Source organism: Folsomia candida, unplaced genomic scaffold, assembly GCF_002217175.1.
Source record: "Folsomia candida strain VU population unplaced genomic scaffold, ASM221717v1 Fcan01_Sc018, whole genome shotgun sequence".
NCBI lineage: Eukaryota > Metazoa > Arthropoda > Collembola > Entomobryomorpha > Isotomidae > Folsomia > Folsomia candida.
This window is the reverse complement of record NW_019091210.1, coordinates 204,085-227,957: the sequence shown is the minus strand read 5'-3', so window position 1 is coordinate 227,957 and position 23,873 is coordinate 204,085. Positions and strand designations below refer to the sequence as shown.

Sequence of the window (23,873 nt, the reverse complement as noted above, 5' to 3'; positions counted from 1 at the left end):
TCAGACTCAAACTTCCCCTCGAGTACGCCACCCCTCTCAGCCACGACATCCTAAAATTTTTCGTAACCTCGTAAACCTCGCCCATGCGAGGAATTACGCGGCAAAAAATGTACACCACTGTAAAAAAGAGGAAAACATATCCCAGCAAACTCAACGGGCTTGACGAAGTCCAATAATATATTGGCAAATACGCCACAACGCATCCCATCAAGGAATACCCGCCCATCGAAATTGCTAAAACCCAAGCAAACAATTTGTTCGATTGCGTCATTAGTTCGTTCAAGCGTTTATAATATTTCAAGGATTGCTCCATTTCCCCCAGCAATTCAAATTTCCCGGATTTTTCTTCCCGATAGGATATCAGGCCGATGCAGGTTCCCACTATTCGGCAAAAGTTGAGACACGTGGCGACGAGCTGGACCATGAATCCTAAATCGTAAATGATATAGAGACCTTGAAACGTGACGGAGATCGTGAGGAAGACCGAGTGGTAACAAGGGGATGATGAGATTTTGGAGAAAACGTTGTACATGAAAACGGGTGACATAGGGTCCTTCAAGTGCTTCATTATCGTCACAGTAGCCCCCGTAATTGAGAAGACACACATTTGAAGGACGAGAGAACGAAATTCGGCTTTGTGGTTATGAATCTTCTTACCGGATGGGATGAAGGCCTTGTATTTTTCTGGAAAAATAGGTACATATTGAGACACTTTCTTTAATAGGATACATATGTATATCAATATCATGTACAGTATACGTTCATGTTAGGTTAGAGTTCGACTCGAACTGTTCGAGCATTTTTTTAATTTCCACTGAGCTTGTTGGTTTGACAATGAGAGTACGTAATTAAATTTGAGGTAGTCATTACCCCCAGCAGAGCAATTTTTTGAAATCACGAACTAGAGCTGGATACCAGCCTTGGAGATGTTCTAGTTTCAAAATGAATTTCGAAGCAATTTTTTTTAGAGAACTAAGGAACGTTGATTAGTTGCTGACGTTGCGATTTTGTAATGAATACGCTCATTATACAGCGTATGCTAGCTTATCCGGACATTTTTTATCCAAAAATTCCATGCCCATTATAATTTTCAACATGGAATACCAGAACTGTTAAATATGCATTGATTCTTGACGCCCTTTGTTTTATGGTTTATAAATAATAAATATCACCACACTTTTAAGCCATGGGAGGACCATAGAGTTGAAAATTTTTAAAATTTTAACTTTAAAATTTAAAATTTGGAGTAAAAAAATCTATCATTTAGATGTAATCCAAAGTTGGTAATGCGATATAACCCAATCGGACCGTTTATTAAATGTAAAATGGATCCGATTCTATCCAACGGGCCCGATTAGACCAGTCGAATCGTATCAGATTCATGTTATAGTAAACGGTCGGATAAAAAATCCGATGGATCCGAAATAGTGGATCTACCACAACTCACCATATATTTCCGCCTCTAACGCATCAACTTCCGTAATCAATTCACAGATGGACTCCCCACTTCGATAATATTTTATCACGATGACTAGCCCTAAACTGCAAGTGCCCGTCCACGCAACTAAATTCAGCAACGTGCCGGCATCGGTATCTTGAGAAAAAATTTCCCACCCTAATTGACCTACGAGATAGGCCCATTGCAAAATATGGATCAGCACCACGATTCTGTTCAACACTACAAACGTCCCGGACTTTTCTGTCCCTATTTTGCGAATCGGACGGACCCCTTTGAAATTCTCCGGGACCGGATAAAATTCAAAGGAATAAGGATAAATTCCTCCATACCGGAATAATTTAAAGAATGGAACGTGCACACTGGCGCAAGTGGGCACATATTTCGTGTCCTTTTGAATTTTTAGCTCATTAGTGGGATACATTGCGGAAAAAGTGGCGACTCTATTGGTCCAAAAGGTTGGCCGGGACTGACCAATTTATGATACATAATTCTGGCTCGACTAGCTAAATACATACATAATTTCGATATGTACTAATCAGTATGTATGTGTGTATGTTCTTAATGAATTGGCTGTTAATTGTGAAAGCGTAAAGTAAAGACATATGCATGTACGCAGGTATTAAGTATGCATGCAAATATAGATGTACCTACATATGTACGTGTATAAGAAAATGACAAAAGCGTTCTGCCCACGCCAGAAGATAAAATTAATAGAAATGGGCACATTATTCCCGATAATTTAGGCAATTATTTCATTAGCCAGATAAATACATATATACACCAATAGATAATTTGGGCGTGTTGGATCATCTATCAAGGAAACATTGTCAATATGGGCTTTCTCCAGTTTGATGAGTAATTCGGTCAGAATATTTCGTCAGTCGTTTTATCATAAAATGTGACTTGGCATACATACATCGGGACAGATGGTGTGTGACGCGTGGGTTTATCCTTAGATGTGTGCGTGCATTATTAAAAGGAACCAATGGGTTGGAACTGTATGGCCAAGTAGAAAATTGCGTAAAACTCTGAGGAAAACAGTGAGAACAATTTTGGGCTAGATGATTGCCTACCCCCACGATTTAGGGGGCACGAAAACCCTTAAAGGCCCGGTGTTAATCGTCACTGCGCGGTGTGCACATGTCATTTTACCGCGCGCGCTCTGATAATGTTTATTAACCTAATGGTGACAAAATTAACACCATTCAGTGACAATTTGACACCATGCGGACAAGATTTATCTCCATGCGGTGAAAAATATTCTCACTTGGTAAAGTCACATATGTATGCTGTAACTATGTATTAGCACCGGATCTTTAAGAGTGTAAGTTAACTTTAACGGTTTAACATGCTGTGAGAGGTACGTGCCACCCTCCTTCCTTCGCTAACAAAGGAATCCACCGTCATATCTAAGCAGTTTACATGATCTATGGAAGGGGCTGGAATGCTAGTACTCAATTTGTCCATACTTTGTCTGTCTGTCTGTCATATGTCAGCGTGATAACCCTCGTCCCACTGCAATTTGTCAATGTTTCAATACCCTTTATTGGCTATTTATGTATTGATGTGCAATTGGGGAGGGTAATATTTCTATTGATTTCTTCCTTAGACATAATCATTTCTCAATGTATGCATTACTTAAGTGTCTTATTAAACTAGAAAAATAAAGTATTTCCGGGTTAGTTAATACTAGAGGTATTCACTACGAGTTCATATCGTAAGAAACAGTTCGCATGTTTGTAAAAAATTTTGACTTGAAAATTATCTAATTTGTAAGCTTGTTAATCCTTAAGGCAAATATTTCGTTTGTATTTTTTTCAAAATTGTGCTCCCATGTGGACATGGAAATTCGTCGTAAATGCCCCAACCATATTTTCAAGTTTAATTAACGTTGTCGTTTGCAATCGGAATAGAAAGTACATATTTACTAATTCATATACAACCTTTGATAAATTGCAAATATATCGACACAACTTTTGTGTGTAGTATCAGCACCCATCACTGGGCAAGAAATCGATACGGCACAAAACACGATTCGTGAGTTCATCATTGACACGAATATCATTATTTGTACTTTACTGTGAGACAAACTTGAAAGTGTTTTCTATTCAAGTACAATTTTTCTAAGTAAGCAGGACAACTTTTGTTTCTTCCTGTGCATACATACAAATGTATGCAAAACGTTTACATGACAACTGGGCAGGTGTTGTTACATTCATATTTTATCCACGACATTATTCAGACAAAATTGTGTGAATACAAGTCCAAGAGATATTTCGCATCTGAAATTTACTTCAAAATTTTAAATTTTACGAAATTTATCAGTGTTAACAAGCTAAATCTAAAGTTATCAAGTTTTTTCACACTTTTTAAGGTATTTTTTTAAACTAATATTTGTCATGCGAAGTTGCAGTCATGAATATTTATATTTTCCCTGAAAGTTTTGAAATCACACACTTCTCAGAAATTGACAAATCTCAGGAATTTATTTTTTCAAATTTCAAACGATTTTTTCAGATGAGTCGATCAACCGATGACCGTAACGAAGATAACATGATATTGAAGGCGCGCCTCGCCGCGGCCAAGGCGACCGATCCTGTCGAAAAATTTAGGCTACTTTGTCTCGCTCGAGGGACAAGTGGGATTTCAGGGATTGGAAAGTTGGTCAAATTTCAAAACATTCGTTTAACACAAATTTACAAATTTCATTTTTTTCAGAATCTTTCGACGCATGGATGACGATAAGAATCGGTCCCTTAACTTTGAAGAGTTCGAGGAAGGCATGAACGACACCGGAATGGGCATGACAAAACCGGAAAAGCGGGCACTTTTCGATGCATTTGACAAAGATAAGAGTGGATCCGTGTCGATTGACGAGTTTCTATTGAAATTACGGGTTTGTTAATATTTATTTAAAGCATGTCATCGATTTCCGGGAAATCTTGACCACTAATTTGACCACCCATACATACGTCGCATGTTACATTTACATGCATAATCATTACCCCCGTCAGCTGTCCTACATAAATTCACAAAGTCCTTGGTAACATTGCAAAATCCGTCAATTTTGTAAATTTACTAACTTTTACAAAATTTGACAGATACATATTTCTACAGTATGGGCAGAAAGTCATTATACCCTCATCCTTTTTGCACATAAAGCCTGATTTTGTTCGATAAGCTTGAGGAGATGAACCGCAATTTCGCACAATTACTTATCATGATGCAAGGTTTTCGGAATCATACTTTGGATAGCGGCGTGGCACAAGCAACGATACGGTGGAATTGTATCCAAAATTCGGACCGGAAAAAAGTCTTTACACCCTCTGACTTGTTGGTACTTTCAGTGTAATTTTTAAAAACATACCCTTAAATGTGTCTTCACCCACCAGGTGATGTATTATTGTTTGATTAATAACATTTTTGCAACGCTGAACTACTTATATGTTATCAATATTAGCTCATACTGACTCAAAAACACTTTAACCCCGTCCTGGGGCAAAAAGTTGTTAATTTTGATGATAAAAGGCTTCGACACCAAAGAATTTCCGATTAACTACCCATTAAGAATAGTACAGTTGCCAGAATAGTCTGGAACTGCAAAAAATTTGGGATGGGATAGAATTTAACAGCTTTTTCATAGACATGGAGCAAGCGCGCATGGACGGATCACGGCAACTTCGGCAAAAGCCAATGACTCCACGGTAACCTTCACCAAGAATCAGCTTGGAAACTAGCCAAGAATATATTCTTCGAGTTTCTGTGCGAATTATAAAGAATCGGATCGCTTCAAATGGATTTGAATAGCGAGCAACATGGAGAAATCCATTTCTCCACAAGTCCAATATTGTAGGTAGCTCTAAATGGGCTAAAAATCATGATGATTGGACGGAAAAACATTAGAAACCAGTGGCGGATAAATAGGGTATGTGGGGTAGGTGTGACATAGGGGCCCCCGCGTAGCGGGGGCCCCCGGGTTCGGCGTGGTGTGCTATACTTAAAGTTTGGTCAACGAGTTTCGAAAAATAAATTCACTGATACTGCGGATAAATTATTGTTAGATTAATTGTTATTAAGTACTTACTCGCATAACAAGTAGTTTGGGGAAACAACAAGTAGGTGCTTAAGTATTTATGTATATATGCTGAAGGTAATTCGGTTACGATTATTTATTGCCGATTTGGAATAAATTTCTCACCGGTCGGTTGTATGTAAATTGATAACCAGTCAGTGGTAGAGTTAAATATATATCTTCGATTCTGGGTATAATCGTAACCGAGTTATTTCCAGTGTAGATTATTTAATCTTGGAAGGTGTTTTTGTGGGTTCGAACAATTTTTGCATGCGATTGCGCACAATTTTTGCACACTTGGCGTCGCATACTTAGCTTGATAATAAATGTGGGGGCCCCTCGACAGAGGTGAGACTTTTTCTAGACAAAAACTGATTCTTGAAATATATGCCAAAAATTATATTTCCAGAAAATTTGGCTAGAAAAAAGTCTCCATATCTGTTAAGGGGCCCCCAAATTTATTATCAAACTACTAACAATGCACATGTCAGACATGTTTCGCACAGGGATCTTCTTGAAACCAGCACTAAAATATCAAGGAACTAAACACAAACAACATTTAGTGTGACACTTGAGCACATCTGAAGAATTCGCAAAATGGCGAACGTTTGAAGTTGGCAAAAACGCGAATTTTCATCCAGCGAACGGGGTTCGCCTCTCTGCTATTCTCCTACGCTTCTCGCCTCCGGTTATCGCCTTTGGTTCAAAATTGAGTTTATTAATTTCCCAACCAAGTTCTCATCCGATTTTTCATCTGTGATTCTTAAATAATTTGTTTACACTTTTTAATATTTCAAATGAATTCACTTAACTTCTTATTCAGAAGGGAATAAAATATTTGTGCTGAGTAGTGGATTCGATTTTTCCATATTTTTCGCATTGCGTTGTTTAAAGATTTTGATGACAAAAATCTTAGGAATTTGTGTGATGATGTTGGCCCTTAGCACACATGAAACTTCGTATATTCGGTTTTTGTATGTTCAAACAGGTTTACAAATATACGCATTGTGAAAGAAATTTAAAAAAATCGAATGCAATATGCTGAACCAATTTTTTTAAATTCCACAGATTAGACCTTATTTGAATTTTTAAATATTAAAAAGTGCTAGCAAATTATTTAAAAGCCACAGATGGTAAATTGGATGAGAACTTGGTTGAGAAATTAATAAACTCAATTTTGGACGAAATGTGAAAACTGATGACCTGGTGAAGAGAAGCGCACGAGAAAATCGTAAAGCGGAGAGGTGAACTCTGTATAGTTTCGCATGGTGAAAATGCGCGTTTTTGCAAACTTAAAACCTTCGCCATTTCGCGAATTCTGCAGAAGTGCTCAAATTCCACACCAATTGTTGTTTAGTTTCTTGATATTTTAGTGCTGGTTTCAAGAAGATCCCTGTGCGAAACATGTCTGACATGTGCATTGTAAGGTGTGCGTAGGGATTCCAATCCCGGACGATTTTTTAAATCCCGGGAATCGGGAATCCCGGTTTTAGCCGTGACAAATCCCGGGATTTTTTCCCGAAATTCAAATCTTACCATATAACTTGAAATTAGTCAATTTTGGTGGAAAAAAAGGTACATGGCTATAAAAAGTACCTGGCCTGAGCATATTTGAGTAAGAATTATAGGACTCGACAAAGACATATCCAACGAGTATTTCAAAAGTGAAATTAAACTATTTTATTATGTTCACCTTATAAAAAGAAAAAAAATTGCAAAATATTTTAGGCGCCAAAATTTTCCCTGGGGAGTTATGAGACTTTTGGGATTTTAACGTGATGGCATAGGGAACAACTTATTTCAGGAACGGGTTGATGGAATTGCACAAAATTTTTCTCCTACACTCTTTGGATCAATACCTTGGTGCGTTCTTCGAATTGAGTCGAAATTCCAACTTTAAAGCCAAAAATTTTAATTTCGAAAAATTGGTTTTAGTTGTGACGCAAAAAGTATGGCGAAATGTTCGTCGATTGGATTTACCCCAATTTTTGATATGTTGCAGATCTTTGGTAGTAGATTAATAGTTCAATTACCCTAAACGTCGAAATCGACATGCGTGACCTTTTTCCGGGAGTCGAAAGGTCGCGATGTCAAAGGTCGCCGACCTCAATAACTGGGATATCGTTGGAAAGGTCTTGACGAGAGGATTATATATACTTTGTGGGGTCTGGGATGACCCTATGCAAGTCTAGAGGGCAAAGAACGAAAATATGCAGTTGTCCAGAATTTAACATAGCAGTGGATAGGGAGCTAACACGGAAGCCCGAATGGGAAAAACTCAAAAATATTCTCCTGGCTCTAGCTTTGCAGGGGGTGGTCCCAGACCCCACAAAGTATAAATTTTCGGAATCCTCTCGTCAAGACCTTTCCAACGATATCCCATTTATTAAGGTCGGCGACCTTTGACATCGCGACCTTTCGACTCCCGGAAAAAGGTCACGCATGTCGATTTCGACGTTTAGGGTAATTGAACTATTAATCTACTACCAAAGATCTGCAACATATCAAAAATTGGGGTAAATCCAATCGACGAACATTTCGCCATACTTTTTGCGTCACAACTAAAACCAATTTTTCGAAATTAAAATTTTTGGCTTTAAAGTTGGAATTTCGACTCAATTCGAAGAACGCACCAAGGTATTGATCCAAAGAGTGTAGGAGAAAAATTTTGTGCAATTCCATCAACCCGTTCCTGAAATAAGTTGTTCCCTATGCCATCACGTTAAAATCCCAAAAGTCTCATAACTCCCCAGGGAAAATTTTGGCGCCTAAAATATTTTGCAATTTTTTTTCTTTTTATAAGGTGAACATAATAAAATAGTTTAATTTCACTTTTGAAATACTCGTTGGATGTCTTTGTCGAGTCCTATAATTCTTACTCATTTATAATACTTATTTACATACCTAATGATGTGTTTTAGAGATTTGTGCATGCATAAGTATTATAAAGTATGCTACTTTCTGGCCTATACAAAATGCATATAGGATAGCAATACAAATTAGCGATTATAGTGTTTTGCCTGCCATAGTAAATGTACAATTTCGATGTATTGTGATACTCAATTTTCGTCTTTTTTTGAGAGAAAAAGTTTGATAATTTCATTCCAGAAAACATAAATAATTAATCAAGGATTCGCTAGCATGTTAACCAGAAATGCACAAACTTACGTTCGTCAGTATTATTTGGCCTAAATTGTGAACCATTATTCACAAACTACAATTGGACATGGGATTTGGCAATTTAAAAATTTCAAGCTCAAATATACGAACTACCTTCAAAAAGCCTTTCATTCAGCCTTAAATTCATCGACTAAAATTCGAAATCACTTCTAATGTGTTAGTATTTTTTGGCATAACTGATTTCAGATTCCATAATTATACCGAAAATAAAGTGTTCTTGTTGCCTCAAGTTAAAATCTGACATCGAAGTTAGAAAATTTTAAGTTCCATCTTGTATTAAAAATTTTGCTTACGAATTAAATACAAAATTTAGATCAATGTGCGAAAAATATGGCTATCAATATTGTTTCAAATTTAAATTTTCGAGTTCAGGATCAATTTTGACTGGTTATGCTCATCGAAACTTTTTCTTACCAATCATATAACCGAAAATTATATAAAACTACTATTAAAATTGTAAATTATAAGCAATTTCACTTCTGATTGACAAATTGAAAAATCCCGAAATCCCGGGATTTCAGTTCTTCAAATCCCGGGATTTCGGGATCCCGTTTCCCGGGAATTCCCGGGAATAAAATCCCGAAAAATCCCGGGACTGGAACCCCTAGGTGTGCGGAATCGCAGGCAAAAATTGTCACAAAAAAATTATGTTGCCCTCATTACAAATTATATTAATCGGTGTCTTAATCTAGTTCGAGGTGATTCCCAATTAACGCCCAATTCCTCAAGAATCTAGAGAAATTTCATAGCTAGTTAATATGTAAGTGGTTAGGATTAAAAGTAAAGGTAAATAATTTAATTTCGCTAATAACTTCAGTCATTTCTACAGCGATATTGTCTGGCTTAAATTTATTTATGGGAGCGGTGCAACGTAGTGAAAACTGAATACTTTCTTTATGAAGTTAAAATAGGTAGTTCGATATAGGGTTGCCGCGGGTAGCAAAAATGCCCCCGTTACCCGGCCCGCTTTCTCGTCCTTTTCTCAAGGACAGTGTCCTTGAGAAAGAGTAACTGCTCCGCATTTTCTGGACGTGAAAAGCATTTGAGGTCGACATTGGCTTCTGTTGCTTCCGCAAAGACACGCTCGTTGCTGGCAAATGACTTTGAAATGGAAAAATAATAAATTGACGCTTTTGTTGGTATATAAATGGACTATTTAACTTGCTGCTAAGTTTCTTTGTTAACTGATTTATGTCGAAAATTAAATAAAAACTAAACTACCCTTTACCCGTGCGGGTAGTTCTCGCTACCCGCACATAACGGGTACCCGCAAAAATCGTGCGGGTAACGGGTACCCGACCCGTTACCCGCGGCAACCCTAGTTCGATAGCACTACCAGACATTAAAAAATGTCGCCAATCGAAGTTCTAAGGGAAGCCATTTCCCGTATCAAGTCAGAGCGCATAATTTAATTTAATTGACAAACTATGCGTGCTAAAGATTCTACACAAAATAACAGAAACAAAATATTACAAAATCAAACATAGTTAAGAATATTAAATACCGTTACATATCACAAAAAATCCCCACCTAGGGGCCCCGAGTTGGCTTTATCCGCCACTGTTAGAAACTCCTGATATTGTTCGGCGACGTCAACATCAACCTGTTTGGTTCAAATTGGGACCAGTGGAATGTGGATTCAGCAAAGAGATACTGACAAACCCACCGACAGTATGCTACCCATTAATTTTATTGGTGAAAACCAAATTGTTTGGGCGTCACGTAGTGGAAGGGCGTCATAAATTTTGATACAACCGAAGTAATGATGTACAAAAACTATTACTGCGACATTTTGGGTTGGAACTCGATGGTAGCGGAAGGAAATAACCGCTGGGGAATAATTGTATTTTTAAATAGGACGGTGATTCTATGCTCCTATCAAAATTATTGAGGATTTGGTTTAGAACAAAGGAGATTTAATAGTTGAACTGCCTGGCATAATCATCGGACAGCATGCCAATAAACATTTATGGTCAATGGTGAAACTCAAAATTTTTCAGCACATGCGATCAAACCTCAAAGTCTGGTCGAAGCTATAAAGCTTGAATTGGCGAATTTTGACACCTGTTTCACCAGCTCATTTTTTTAGTCGATTCAAAGACGTGTCCTTGCCTTCCTCGAGGATCGAGGTGGACATTCCAGTTGCTAGTTTGACTGCTATTCAACACAGAAAACTTTGGACCAATTTTTCATGTAACTTGAATAGGGGTGTAAAGACTTTTTTCCAGTCGGAATTTTGGATATAATTCCACCGTGTCGTTGCTTGTGCCACACCGTCATTTAAAGTATGGTTCCGGAAACCTTGCGTCATGATAAGTAATTGTGCAAAATTGCAGTTCAACCCCTCAAGCTTCTCGAACAATATCATACTTGACGTAGAAAAAGTATGAGGGTATAATGACTTTCTGCCGATACTGTAAGTAAAGTTATAGCTTCCAAATTTTTGTAAACGTAAGTAGTTAGATTCTCTTTATTGTGTAAAAGTTTGCAAAATTATTTTGCAAAACGGACGGATTTTACAAGCTACCAATTACTGCCTGAGTACCCCCAATAAAAATACTAAGTAACATTAATCTACAATTTATGTATGAATTTTAGCCCGCACTAAACAACGGACGGAAGAAGCTGATCGACGCCGCTTTTAAGAAACTGGACAAAACGGGGGACGGCGTGGTCACGGTGGACGATCTGAAAAACGTCTACAGCGTCCGAAGCAATCCAAAGTTTCAAAGCGGGGAACAAACCGAGGGTGAAATTTTGACCAAGTTTTTGAAAACTTTTGAAGAAAATGGGACCCGTGATGGAAAGGTGGCCAATATTCTACTTACATAATTTCACTACTTAAATTCTTCAATTATGGAAAATACATATTTACACCTGTCATTTGCATAAAATTAATCAATACCTTACCTTGTTTAACAGGTCACATTTGACGAATTTATGGACTATTATGCCGGTGTGAGCTCATCAATCGATCACGATGCTCATTTCGATCTGATGATGAGAAATGCATGGAAGTTGTAGTTTTCTGGACAATTTGCACCTCATTTTATCAAGATTTTTATTTTTGGGAAGTTTAACACGTCGATATATCTACATGTTTACCTTGTGTTGCTGCAAGTTTAATCTGGGTCGAGAGTATTTGCTACATCATACATACATATGCAAGAATTGTGTATGCACAATTTGGGGTTACACACTTCAACATCTTATGCATGAATTACGCATTAAAATTGATTTACTAAAAAGTTTGGGAGATTGTTAAGAAAAATAAAATATCCCCGCTCACTGAGCCAATTTAGAAAATTCGTATGGTTTATAACAAAAACAAACTTATCAGTTTATTACGATGTTTTTAATTAGCACGATTGCGATCGCGATTACAAAAATTTTACACACTCTGAAGTCACATACAAAACTTTATTTCACAATTTAACCAATATTTGTATATACATAAAAATTACGACATTTAAGGTACCAGAAGAAGTCCCCTAGAAACGGGTTGGGTTTGTCCGCCCGATTTCGACAGTTTATGTAATTTTGAAAATTTTACTCTTGAAGCAACGTTGGAGTAAAATAATTAGATATTTTTTTAAAGGCAACACTAACTTGATCAGGTCAATGGTAGTCTGAAAATTTTGCTGCAACCGAACTACGATTTAGTTTCGTTCAAAAATTAGCCACTCATGAACCGATTATCCTAAAATCATGGTTTTGTGCTTAAATTGTGCCCAGATAAATTACGCAGACATCGGTGGCAATCTGGTTTATGTAAAAATATCGTAAATCAAATGTTCAGTTTCAATTTATTGGTTTGTTTATTTCATCTTAATTACATATGTTTAGAAACTTATTTCTTCAGTACTTACAAAACTTGATATGTTACATAGTTTCTTAGCAAAATAAATTCAACAATTTCAACTGCATGTGAATTCAATAGGTACATATGTACATTCATTTTTATAATTTAATCTACCATAACTAAAATACAAAATTCTGCACCGTTAGCTACAAAATTAGTACAGAAATTACATTCAAATGCATGCGTATGCAGTCACAAATTATGTCATGTCATAATTAGTTTCAGATCATTCCAATTTAGCGTATATACGTTTAGCAATTTATATAGGCGCCGCCGAAGATATTTGATCACTGCGCTGATCACCCCCGACCAATATACATTTTCACGCCGCCGCCGCCGCGTAAACCGTCGGCGTTGACCTCTGAAACAGAGTCGATTTTACGAAAGTTTTAGATTCGGCCAAATTCTTGGATGAATCGAAATATGTATGCACAATACCCGAAGCAACTGTAATTTTAAAAACTCGTACAAAGTCTTCACGATCGAATGTTCTTTAATGTTTAAACTTTAACCCGTTAGAAAGGATAGAGAACATCACGCTGAATGAATAAGAAACTAGTCCTATTCTCAAACTGTACATGAATAATTTATTCAGAACAGCACAAATTAGAGGGGCTCAAACATAATCGATATAAATTTTGATTTTTTTAACTACCATCCTGTAATTAATCTTAACCACGAAATCAAACCATCATTAAGGCAGATACTTTATTAATTACCGGTACAAAATATTCGCCTCAAAGACCCCTGTTTCATTGAAGAAGAACTACATTTTATTCTCCGACCAGCTTTATCCTCCAAAATTAAAAAAATGACATTACACTTGTCACACTTCTTTTTTCAAGACAATTTAACAGCAAAGTATACCTGTACACAAGGTTGAAACAGTCAGGATTATGACGGAACTACTTTATGTACATACACTGAAGTAACTTCCAAATTGGACTTATCTAATTTATCAATAAGCAACCTATTTACATTTTGCCGAGATACAACCAAATGAGTTTAAAGACATTCGCCGGGCAGATTTTTACGTGGGCCTAGCAACAATCTATCTCGTTTCAAACGTAGCGCATACATACATAATTCCGGCACGCGTCAGAAAACAAAAGTTTTAAGGGTAAAATTTATGAATGTGCATAATATATTTCGAGGTAAGAACTTATACAATAAAATTCTCTCCTCAACCATAGGAAACCTTTCGTTGTGCAAAACATGTACTAATTTGCATAAATGGATCCGGTGTATTCAAATTTTGACATCTTAACTTAACCGGATCAAAGAGACAGCTTGCAATTCATCACGAAGAACACTCCAACAGTACAAACATATGTAGGAACATTTTAGTACTGCGGTCACGAAATGTCCAAAACCACAACCACCGAGACTCCTTCCATATTGGCACAAATTTTAGGCAAAAGGTAACGAAAGAATTGGGTTCTTCGTTATAAATTGACAAACTAACAGGTAAAAAGTACTGATTTAGAAAAATGTATATTTCAAGTTAAGTGGATATATTTTCGGGAACGAGAACAAGTTATGAATCTCTCCAGCACAACATTTCATTGTAGTCCTAGCAGAAAGCAATAAAAATGGGAACGTCTCCATATTTGCTCAAATTAGGTATTTATTAAATTGGTTCAAAATTGGAACTCGTCTATACAGTGGTGCACAGTATGATTTTTTACAAGTTAGTGAATAGCAAGTTCGAAAGTACCAATTCCAACTGCTGGTGGAGATTACAAACAAAGTCTGAATTGTATTACTTGGATTTAAAAAAATCGAGAAAATGCAGATTTTACCATTTTTAATTATCTCTGATTATAATTGTAACCACATTTCTTAGTGTATTAAAGATAATTAATAAATTTGATGTTAGAAATGTATGTACATATCTTGCCCCAAATGGAACAAGATTACTTCCTCCAGGGTACTGTTTGAATTGAAAATAAATTTTGTGGAGGTTAAGTTAAGAACGTTTTGAGGTTTCTTTCCCATTAAACAAAAATAATATAATTAAATTAAATTTCTGCGGGATGTACGTATGCAAATGCAATTATGCAGTAGACAGATTACTATCAAACAGATGCAAGCACCATTTTCAAACAAGTGCGAAATTATCTTTACACATGGATTCCAACAGAACCAAGCAAGTTTTTTTGGTAACATGGTCGAAATTACCAATTCGAACTGTTACGTATTCGAGATACTGAGAGAAAAATTGGATTGCGGGGTGTATTTATACATGGACACTCCTATTCCAAAACTTATTAATTAACTTGCCCTTCATGAGTCAAGACAGCTTAATGGAAAACAAATTATATACAGATAGTTAAATGAAATTCCTACGTAGGTAATTTGAAATTTTCGACAATAATTGAGGCACGTCGAACATTCCAAAATGTACATTGTTAGCCAGGCATTCCAATTGAATGAATACCTAGGCGAAATGTACGGATATAAAAATGTATAACGAATGTTTGAGATGGCAATCAACTCTCAAACTGTCCAGTTTTTGCAGACTTTACGACCAACACATGCTAAGGCGATTTACTAATATCATGGAGGAAAGGATATTATGACTGTGCTGCTCACCAACTCTGGTTTGCATATTATTTTCTTAATCTTAAGATGTAGCGTATTGCTATATTAAAAACATTTCCCAGGTAAAACAGCAATCATGGTAGGTCCTCCATTCATACATATTTGGAAAGATAACTCATAATCATTCAGAAGAGTCATTAGTAAAAAAAATGTAGGAAGCAAAGTATCATGCACTACGATAATTATGAGTTTTCAATTGCAATTGAGGCCTATTTACGCTGCAGTCTCTAAGCGTGAATTTCTGTCATAAATTACGTACAACATTGCATTCTATATTCTCTACAAACGGCTTGCAGTTTTGCTACAAATGACCAAATGAATTCAAGCGCTTAACTTTTGTTGGGTACAGTTTTTATATAAGTTGAAAAACAAGTACATTTAGTTCTCCGACCAGCTTTTGTCTTCCAAAATTAGAAAGTGACATTACACTTGTCACGTTTTTTCAAGACAATTTTACAACCAAGTATGCATATTTATGTACATAAGGTTGAAACAGATGTGACTATGACGACACTAATTTAGGTACAACTACTCTGGACTAACTTTGAAATTTGACTTATACAATTTATCAGTATTTTTACAGATTTTTACGTGGGCCTAGCAGGAATATTTCTTGTTTTAAAGGAAACATAGACATTTAGAAGTAAAAATTGTGTTCTTAAATTCCCTCCCCAACTGAAGGAAACCTTCCGCAATGTGAATATTCACACATAGATACACACTTGCATTTTATGTACATACACAATCTAATTGACACGCTACATTAATCATGCTTCATTACGTTCATTACACATCTTAACGTAAACGGATCAAAGTGAAAGCCTGCAATTCATTACAAAGAACACTCCAACCGTTCAGACATACAAAAGCAAATTTTCGTAGGCGACATTGTATGTAAAAAAATACATGAATATGTATGTATCAGCTTGATCCTGCGGTCATGAAATGCCCTAAACCATTCATAACTACTGATCCTACTTCCATGTAAACGTAACCTATAACTAAAAAGTTACGAAAGAATTGGGCTCTTCATGATGAGAGGAATTTCATCCAAATCAAACCACATCACGGCATGAATCACATTTATTGCTCATAATAATGCCATGCCCTGAAATTATCTTTGCTTTGCCTCTTATAGCGAGTTTTATGATTAATAATATTACTTTATCATCGTGTAATATCATAATTGCAGTGACACATGATGTATGCATAAACCAATTAGAAAAAACTAATAAATGCAGATTTGGCCAAATATTTCGATTAAGTTGATATATTTTGGGGAATTGTTCTAAAATCCTGCCAGCCCCACCTTTTGTTGTCCTAGGACGAAGGTACCTACAGTAAAAATTATGCGGGGTCAAGGATTTTCAATAAAAATGAGAACGTTCTCATCTTTAATTAGATTATTTAAGCGGTTCTCGTCTACACAGAAGCCATAAATCATATTGATTTTTACGAAAGTAAGCAAATTTTAAGTTCGAAACTACCAATTCCTATAGCTTTTGGAGATAATAAGCAAAGTCTGGAATGTATTACATACTTTTAGAGTTTAAACACAATTTTGTGAAACTGAGGGTAAGGAAATTTGGCGAGTTCTTTTCAAAAATATAATTAATTCAAATTTCTACGTGATGAATGTGCATATGCAAATGAAATTTTGCAGTAGAAGTATTACCATCCAAGGTACCGTTTTCAAACAAATGTAAAATTAGCTTTGCTTGAATCATGTAAGTTTTTAACACGTAAATTTACGATATTAATATATACAAAATAATTCCAACGGAACCGATCAAATTTATTTGGTAACTCGTTCGAAACTACCAATTCGAACGGTTATTCTAGAGAAAAACAGAAAAAATAGATTGTGGGGTGTATTTATACATGTACAATCCTTGCCCAAAACAAATTAGTTAATTTTCTTCTCAGTGGCCAAGACGGTTTAATAATAGGGGATCATAACAACCTGGATGTAATAGTACATGCTTGACCCTTTTATCCAAGATTTTAGAAAACTATTTAATTTTATGGAGCTATAAAGTACTATAAAGTATTCACATCTTAATTTAAACTATATCCGTGCACACGGACATTTTGTGCGTGGGTTTAGTGGTGGCTTGAGATTGGGCTTATCCTTATATGAAAAAAGGGTACCAAAATTTGGTAATGCTTTCAGTCCAGAAAATGATGACCAGGATTTAAAGGATTTCTACCGCGATCTATCGCGAATAATGCGATCAACAGAATCCTTCTGTCAATGAAGGAAAGACATAAATATGCACATAGTTAAGCAGTAGGTTTTACAACGTTTATCTATGATATGCTTTATATATTCGAGGATGATTCAATCCACTTATTTAGGTACTTTGTGGTTACATATTTCATGAACATATTTCCTTATTGTTTCGTGACCATCGATATTTTTCAGAAAAAAATTCACTTAACCAGGAAAGATTTTTTGTAAAGGTTTATAAATTAGGAAAATTCCCTAATTGGCTGGAATCAAAGCATGATGAGGGTAGTAAGTTGGTATCATCTTCCTACTCAGACCAAGCCAAATTTTTACACGATATCGCTATAAGGTCTGTTTTAAAGAAGAAAAATTTAAAACATTCCCACTAAATTAAAGACAGATCATAAGTAGGATTTCGTTAAATATGCAAACTCGCATGAACGTACCCTAAACATTTAATCACCGTAAATATTCGTGAAAAAGTCGTTTCACTTGAGTTTAAAAGAAATACCTGAGATTAAAGTTATTCAGTCAGAAATTATCAAAACCATGGACTGGTTGTTACGTGAACTCCTTCAATACAAAGTTTCAGCTAAAAGCTTGGTACCAGTACGGATGAGTAGAGTACGATACGAATTCCATAATATGAAGCTCATAAATATCATTGTACGTAATCGCTGGATACGCAGGAAGACAAATGCCATTGGTTTGCAACCCAAACATAACTCGTACATCAGTACTCGGCCCCCCAGTATCCGGGGGGGTCCCACAAAGTGGACGATGCAAACTTCGTCGACTTATACCATACTGATCTCGCCAACCTAGGGGCAAAGGAGAAATTGATGACAATATTAGTGACTTTGTGAACGGGGGTGACCATCAACCAGATTGACATCGAAACTAACTCCGAAATTTGGGGGAAATTTTCGTGACTACTCACCTCTTTTTGTAATTGAGTATCCTTTGTGTTATTGAAATACTATGTACTAAGTTTGCATAATACTAATGGATACAATATTAGTATATATGTATGGTTTATTGAGTGAATGTTGGTGATTATGAACCTGTGCGATCTTGCGTTCTCGTGGCGAACATATGTCCCACCTTCGAAAATCTATATACCCAGTTCGATAATGCAAAAGGTGCTGTTGAGTGCCAGTGCAAAATTTAACACAATTATTACAATTAATGCTATATCATTGAGACAAATATGACCCCATATTTACATGCATATGAGGTCATAATGAAATTAAGTGTTATACCGAAGAAGGAAAAATAAAACATTTGAACAGGAATTACATATATAAAATCCACGTGGTTACTTTTCAATGCGTAGGCTAAATCTTCGAGAACGTAAATTCTCATTAGTTTTTTGTGCAGTCAGCGATACACCTTGTCGTCCAATAGATGAGAACGGTCAACTTGGGCTTTGCCAAGTATTTAAGTACCGGCTTTTTGCAGCGTTTGATTATGTGTGCAGAAACTCTTATCAATAGAGTAACGAAAATAGAGAAAGTTAAACAACATTGCCCATTCAATTGTAGGCCTAATAGTCAAGTAATACCTCGAAGGTCGTCGAAGTGAAAATGTAACCATTATCTGTGCGACCATGTTCTTCATGGCGAACATATGTCGCAGCTTGGAGAATGTGCGCCAAAAATTGTAAACTCCAATATCAATGGGTAACTCAACACGAAATTCTTACAAAAAATGCAATAGTAGTGACATAAAATCTACATATTTACATGCATATGAGATCATAATGAAATTAAGTGTAACAACAAACCACCCTCCATGAAGCCATAATGCGGACAATAATTCATCACTTTAACCATCAATATGTTCAAACAGATTTCGATACATTTTCCATATGCCGACAATGACTATGCTAAAACATTATTCTATTCAAAGTCTAACTGACCGATTGCGTAACCTCGGTGCAATTAACGAATTCATAAATGAGGTGGTGGAGTGGACCCAGATGAGATAATTAAATTAAATTATGAAGGACATTAGATTAATATCTCGTATTTTACGACCTGTCAAAATTACTGGTTTTTGTTAAGTGATCAATTCTCAAAGCAGTACTCAAGGTGTAATGAAAATAATTTCCTACTCCCCCGAACCAGAGTAAATCTTTTCGCTTGGAAAATTTGTGTTTACTATCGTACAAATTAGTCGACACCCTGCACCAATATGTAATGCGCCATTAAATGTATGTATATTAGGGACACGTCACAAGGCAAACGTATGAAATAGGCAGAACAGAACACTCCAATATTTCAAAAATCCAAGGTAAGATTTTTGTATGGGATGCTGTACACAAATGTATGTATACACGTGTACTGAGCTATACTGTGGTCACGAAATGTCCAAAAATAATAGTTACCTTCTCCACTAGCACAATATATAATTTAAAAAAATAACGAAGGCATTGGATTCTTGAATCGAACAAAATGAGACAAAAAGGAGCAAATACCGAATTAGATAACTATATATTCCAATTAATTGGATGTGAACGAACAATTTTTAAAATCCCCAAATTTTCTCTGTTGCCCTATTTAGATAGAAAGAATCTTCTATTTATTTAACTTAGGCAAGGGCACAGAAGATTTCCAATAACCATGAGAAAGGTTTTTTTAAATGAAATTATTCGAACGATACAACTTGTTAGCACCCATCGACCCATAGCACGCTTTTTTAAGCAAGTACACAAATTTTAATAACAAGTTCGAAATTACCAATTCCAACTGTTGTTCACGATAATTATAACAATCTGTTACATCTTGATTTAAAAAGAAATTCGCGAAAATGTATGTAAACTATGAAATAAATTCTGCAATATATTTCTCATTGCATAAAAATATAATTAAAACAAATGTCCTTGCGTTCATGCAGTAGAAGGGCTATTATCCAACTGATGCAAGTAGAAGGATGATTTTAAATAAAAATACGAGACTTCTCCATGCCGCAGATATCCAGTGAGCCAGAACTTCAGGCTATATTTCACCTGAAAAAGTTAATGCATGGGGAAACCCCCTAATTTGTTGTAAACACCAAAAGGTACGCATACACATATGTAAATACATACATGTATGCTTTTTACCTAATTAAAGGGTAAAGCCACCTTACTCGCTAAAGAATTTTCTAACGGGAACACATGAATAATACTAAAATCAGTATCAGCATTAGCGATATGATGATGCATAATCACATAAATCTTTGCCAAGTTGGACAAGAGAATTAGAACTATCTAGATCTGCCTCTACCTGTCGACCCAACTTTTATAAAAGCTTTCTCTTTGTGTGCCGCTAATGGCAAGGTATCAGGTATACCTGCAAATGTCGAGCAAAATGAACAAGATTGCACTGCCATAAATACCTCACGAGATGAAGAGCTTATCCGTTGCCGAAGTAAGATTAATCAGTCAGGTAACGTCATACATGTAAGAGTACATATTTACTGTCAAGTGTTTACTACCCAGATATGTAAATTCTAAACCCACATTTTTACCAGCAAAGTATGGGTAAGTAATTTTTGTAAGAATGAAGTTGATCAAAAAGTTAATTAATATCTTATATCTAGTACACCTAAACGGGGGAAAAGTCAGCCAAACTGCTCAGATCAAGCGACTGGAAACCTGAAATTCTAAATTATTTCCTTAGCGGAGGTGGGGGATCTAACATATTTGACCCATCATAATATATTTAAAAAATATTCTTGCATTTCAGAATCGTTATGTTCCTACTCCTACAGCCATAGATTCTATAGAAAAACCATTGAAGCCTTAATTGATGGATGCCATTGCTCTGGAGAAACTTGCAAAGAAACATTGGGTGACCTGCCAAATAAAAACTAGGATAGGATACGGAATGACGTAAGACAATCCGAAATTTAAATTAAGTAATCATAAACTACTTTGGCTAGTAAAATATATCTAGGATTAAAAACGTACATTCGTAGATACATACCATGCTCAAGATTTAACAACATTAAACCCTCCAGAGTACTGCTGGGATTAAAAAAATGCTGAGATTAAAGTAAGGAAATTTTCCGTGATTTTTTTTTCGTCCACAAATACAATAATTAACTCGAATTTCCTCGTGATGTATGTAAATGCATTTCTTCAGTAGAAGGATTATAATACAAGAGATACAACTACCATCATATAAGGTAGTTCTCTTGAGTTTTTTTTTAAATAATGATCTTAATGCAAAGATGCAGCAAAGCAAATCATTTGATAACCAATTCGAAACTACCAATTTCAACTATACTATTGGAGATAACTATAAAAAACGGAAATTAAATACGTATGCATACACCTTTCCCCAAATGGAACAACATTACTTCATACAGAGTACTGCTTAATTTTAAAAACAATTTAGTGGGGATTGAACGAAGGAAATGTTGCGGATTATTTTTCATTACACCGAAGATAGATAATATAATACATAAAATCAAATCTCTAAGTGATGTACTTATGTATGAATGCAAATGCAGTTATACAGTAGAGGATTACCATCCAAGTTTTGGTACTGTTCTCCAATTTCCAGGTACCCTTTTCAAACAAATGCGAAATTATCTTGCGAAAACTAACCAAGTTTCGATTTATGTATACACAACGATTCCAGCAGAACCGAGCAAGTTTTTATGTAACACGTCCAAAACTACCAATTCGAACTGTTATTGGAGATATGTAGGGTTGGTCGATCCGATCCAAAAATATCCGACCATTCACGATAACATGGATCGGATCGGATAACAACCCTAACACGAGAAAAAATAGAATGCGGGATGTATTTATACATGCAAATGCCTTTACTAAAACGCATTCACTAATCCCCCCTCTCATGGGGAGGGGGATTAAACTGTAGGTATGTTCTTTCGCCTTATGATCCCAGGGCGAAAGACATTTTAATAATGGGGATCATGATAACCCGTGTGAAGTTGTATTTAATCCATGTATTTAGGTAAAATTTTAGAAAAATGGTCATAATGTAAACGGATCAAAGTGACAGTTCAGAATTTGTAGCTAAGAACTCTGCAACATTATAATGGTGACGTGGTACCAAAGTTGAACGACAGTTCTTGATCACAGTTGTGACTAATGAAGTCCCTCACTATGTTACTGGACACGAGTTCCACTTTTTCCGGCTAAATGATAAGATTATTAATCTAGCAACAATTATAGTTTAACACAAATATATAGTTAAGTACAACTAACAAATATCATGATGGCAAAAGTTTTGTGCATAGATATTATTAGCCAGTCAGCTAATAAGCCTATTGCGGACACTGAAAATGGCAGAGAATTTGACCCGTTCAAGTAATCTATTTACAATTGATCGTAGTAAATTAAGGTTGAGCTTAGTAACCATGAATTTGTATGCAACTAAATAAACAAGAGGTCACCACAACCATGCGCAATGCGACCTAAGAAGCCTCCACCACAACCTGCAAATTTCCCACCGTATCTGGAAAATATTAAGAAAGAAATGAGACTAGACGTGTCACATGTCACGAATGATCTTACAAGGGACACTCACGACCTGTCGTTTGAGTCCAGGGTACCCACTATGTTTTTCAGAATCTACTAGGACCCCAGATGAAGGATCCATTCATATTTCCGTGTAAAACTCATATTTGGCGCCATGGCGTGGCGCCAAACTTAAAAATTTGCATTTTCGACCAATTTCAAACCCCCATAACTTTTGCAGTTTATGTCGGATTTTTAAAATTTTATGCTTAAAATGATCAGAAAAGTCGAAATTTTAGAGAAAAAAATAAAAATTAAAAATATTTTAATTTTTGAGATATTTTTAGCATTTTTTCGACGAACCCGAAATTTCGAAATTTTGCGAAAAGTTAAAAGCGATAATTTTGGAAAAAATTTCATAGAATACGAAAGTTGAACTCCTTGTCATGATTTTTGCCAAAAATTTTGAAAATCCGTCCAGGATTTCAAAAGGTACGGCGGTTTTAAAATTAAAAACCATCAAATTTGGCGAATTTGGCGCCACGCCATGGCGCCAAATAAGAGTTTTACACGGAAATATGAATGAATCCTTTATCTGGGGTCCTAGTAGATTCTAAAAAACATAGTGGGTACCCTGGACTCAAACGACAGGTCGTGAGTGTCCCTTGTTAGTGGCATCGGGACTCTAGCCAAACTACATCAATCAGTTATCGAATTAATCATAGACCTCATTAAACAAACTACACTCTTAGGCAACTGATATTGAATTATTACGAATCATTACCGTACGGAGTACATATATGACTCTACCGGCATCGGTAATATAGATCGTTACGGCATAGTATGTAATGTGGCGGAAATCGCTACCACTCAGAATCAAACTATAACCAATCCAGTAATGAATGATTACCAAATCAATACCAGCCCGGAGTAAATATGTGACTCTACCGGATGCTTTAGAGTGTATTATAGATTTTAGTGTGTAAGGAG

At 35.9% G+C, this 23,873-nt stretch overlaps 1 protein-coding gene and 1 long non-coding RNA gene across 2 annotated transcripts; one reads left to right on the top strand and one right to left on the bottom strand.

The window, feature by feature from the left end:
* The first annotated feature begins 3,551 nt into the window (after positions 1 to 3,551).
* On the top strand, positions 3,552 to 12,643 carry LOC110857294 (calcyphosin-like protein). The gene is made up of 5 exons (XM_022105912.2): positions 3,552 to 3,833; positions 3,977 to 4,119; positions 4,178 to 4,355; positions 11,310 to 11,519; positions 11,634 to 12,643. Exons 1-5 carry the CDS (start codon positions 3,633 to 3,635, stop codon positions 11,733 to 11,735), a joined length of 834 nt encoding a protein of 277 aa, XP_021961604.2. The 5' UTR covers positions 3,552 to 3,632; the 3' UTR covers positions 11,736 to 12,643.
* Positions 6,965 to 9,399, bottom strand: LOC118438083. Its single transcript, XR_004836590.1, has 2 exons — positions 8,411 to 9,399; positions 6,965 to 7,132 (listed from the first exon to the last, which is right to left on the bottom strand). It is a non-coding gene; the product is annotated as an uncharacterized LOC118438083 (long non-coding RNA).
* Positions 12,644 to 23,873: the final 11,230 nt, after the last annotated feature.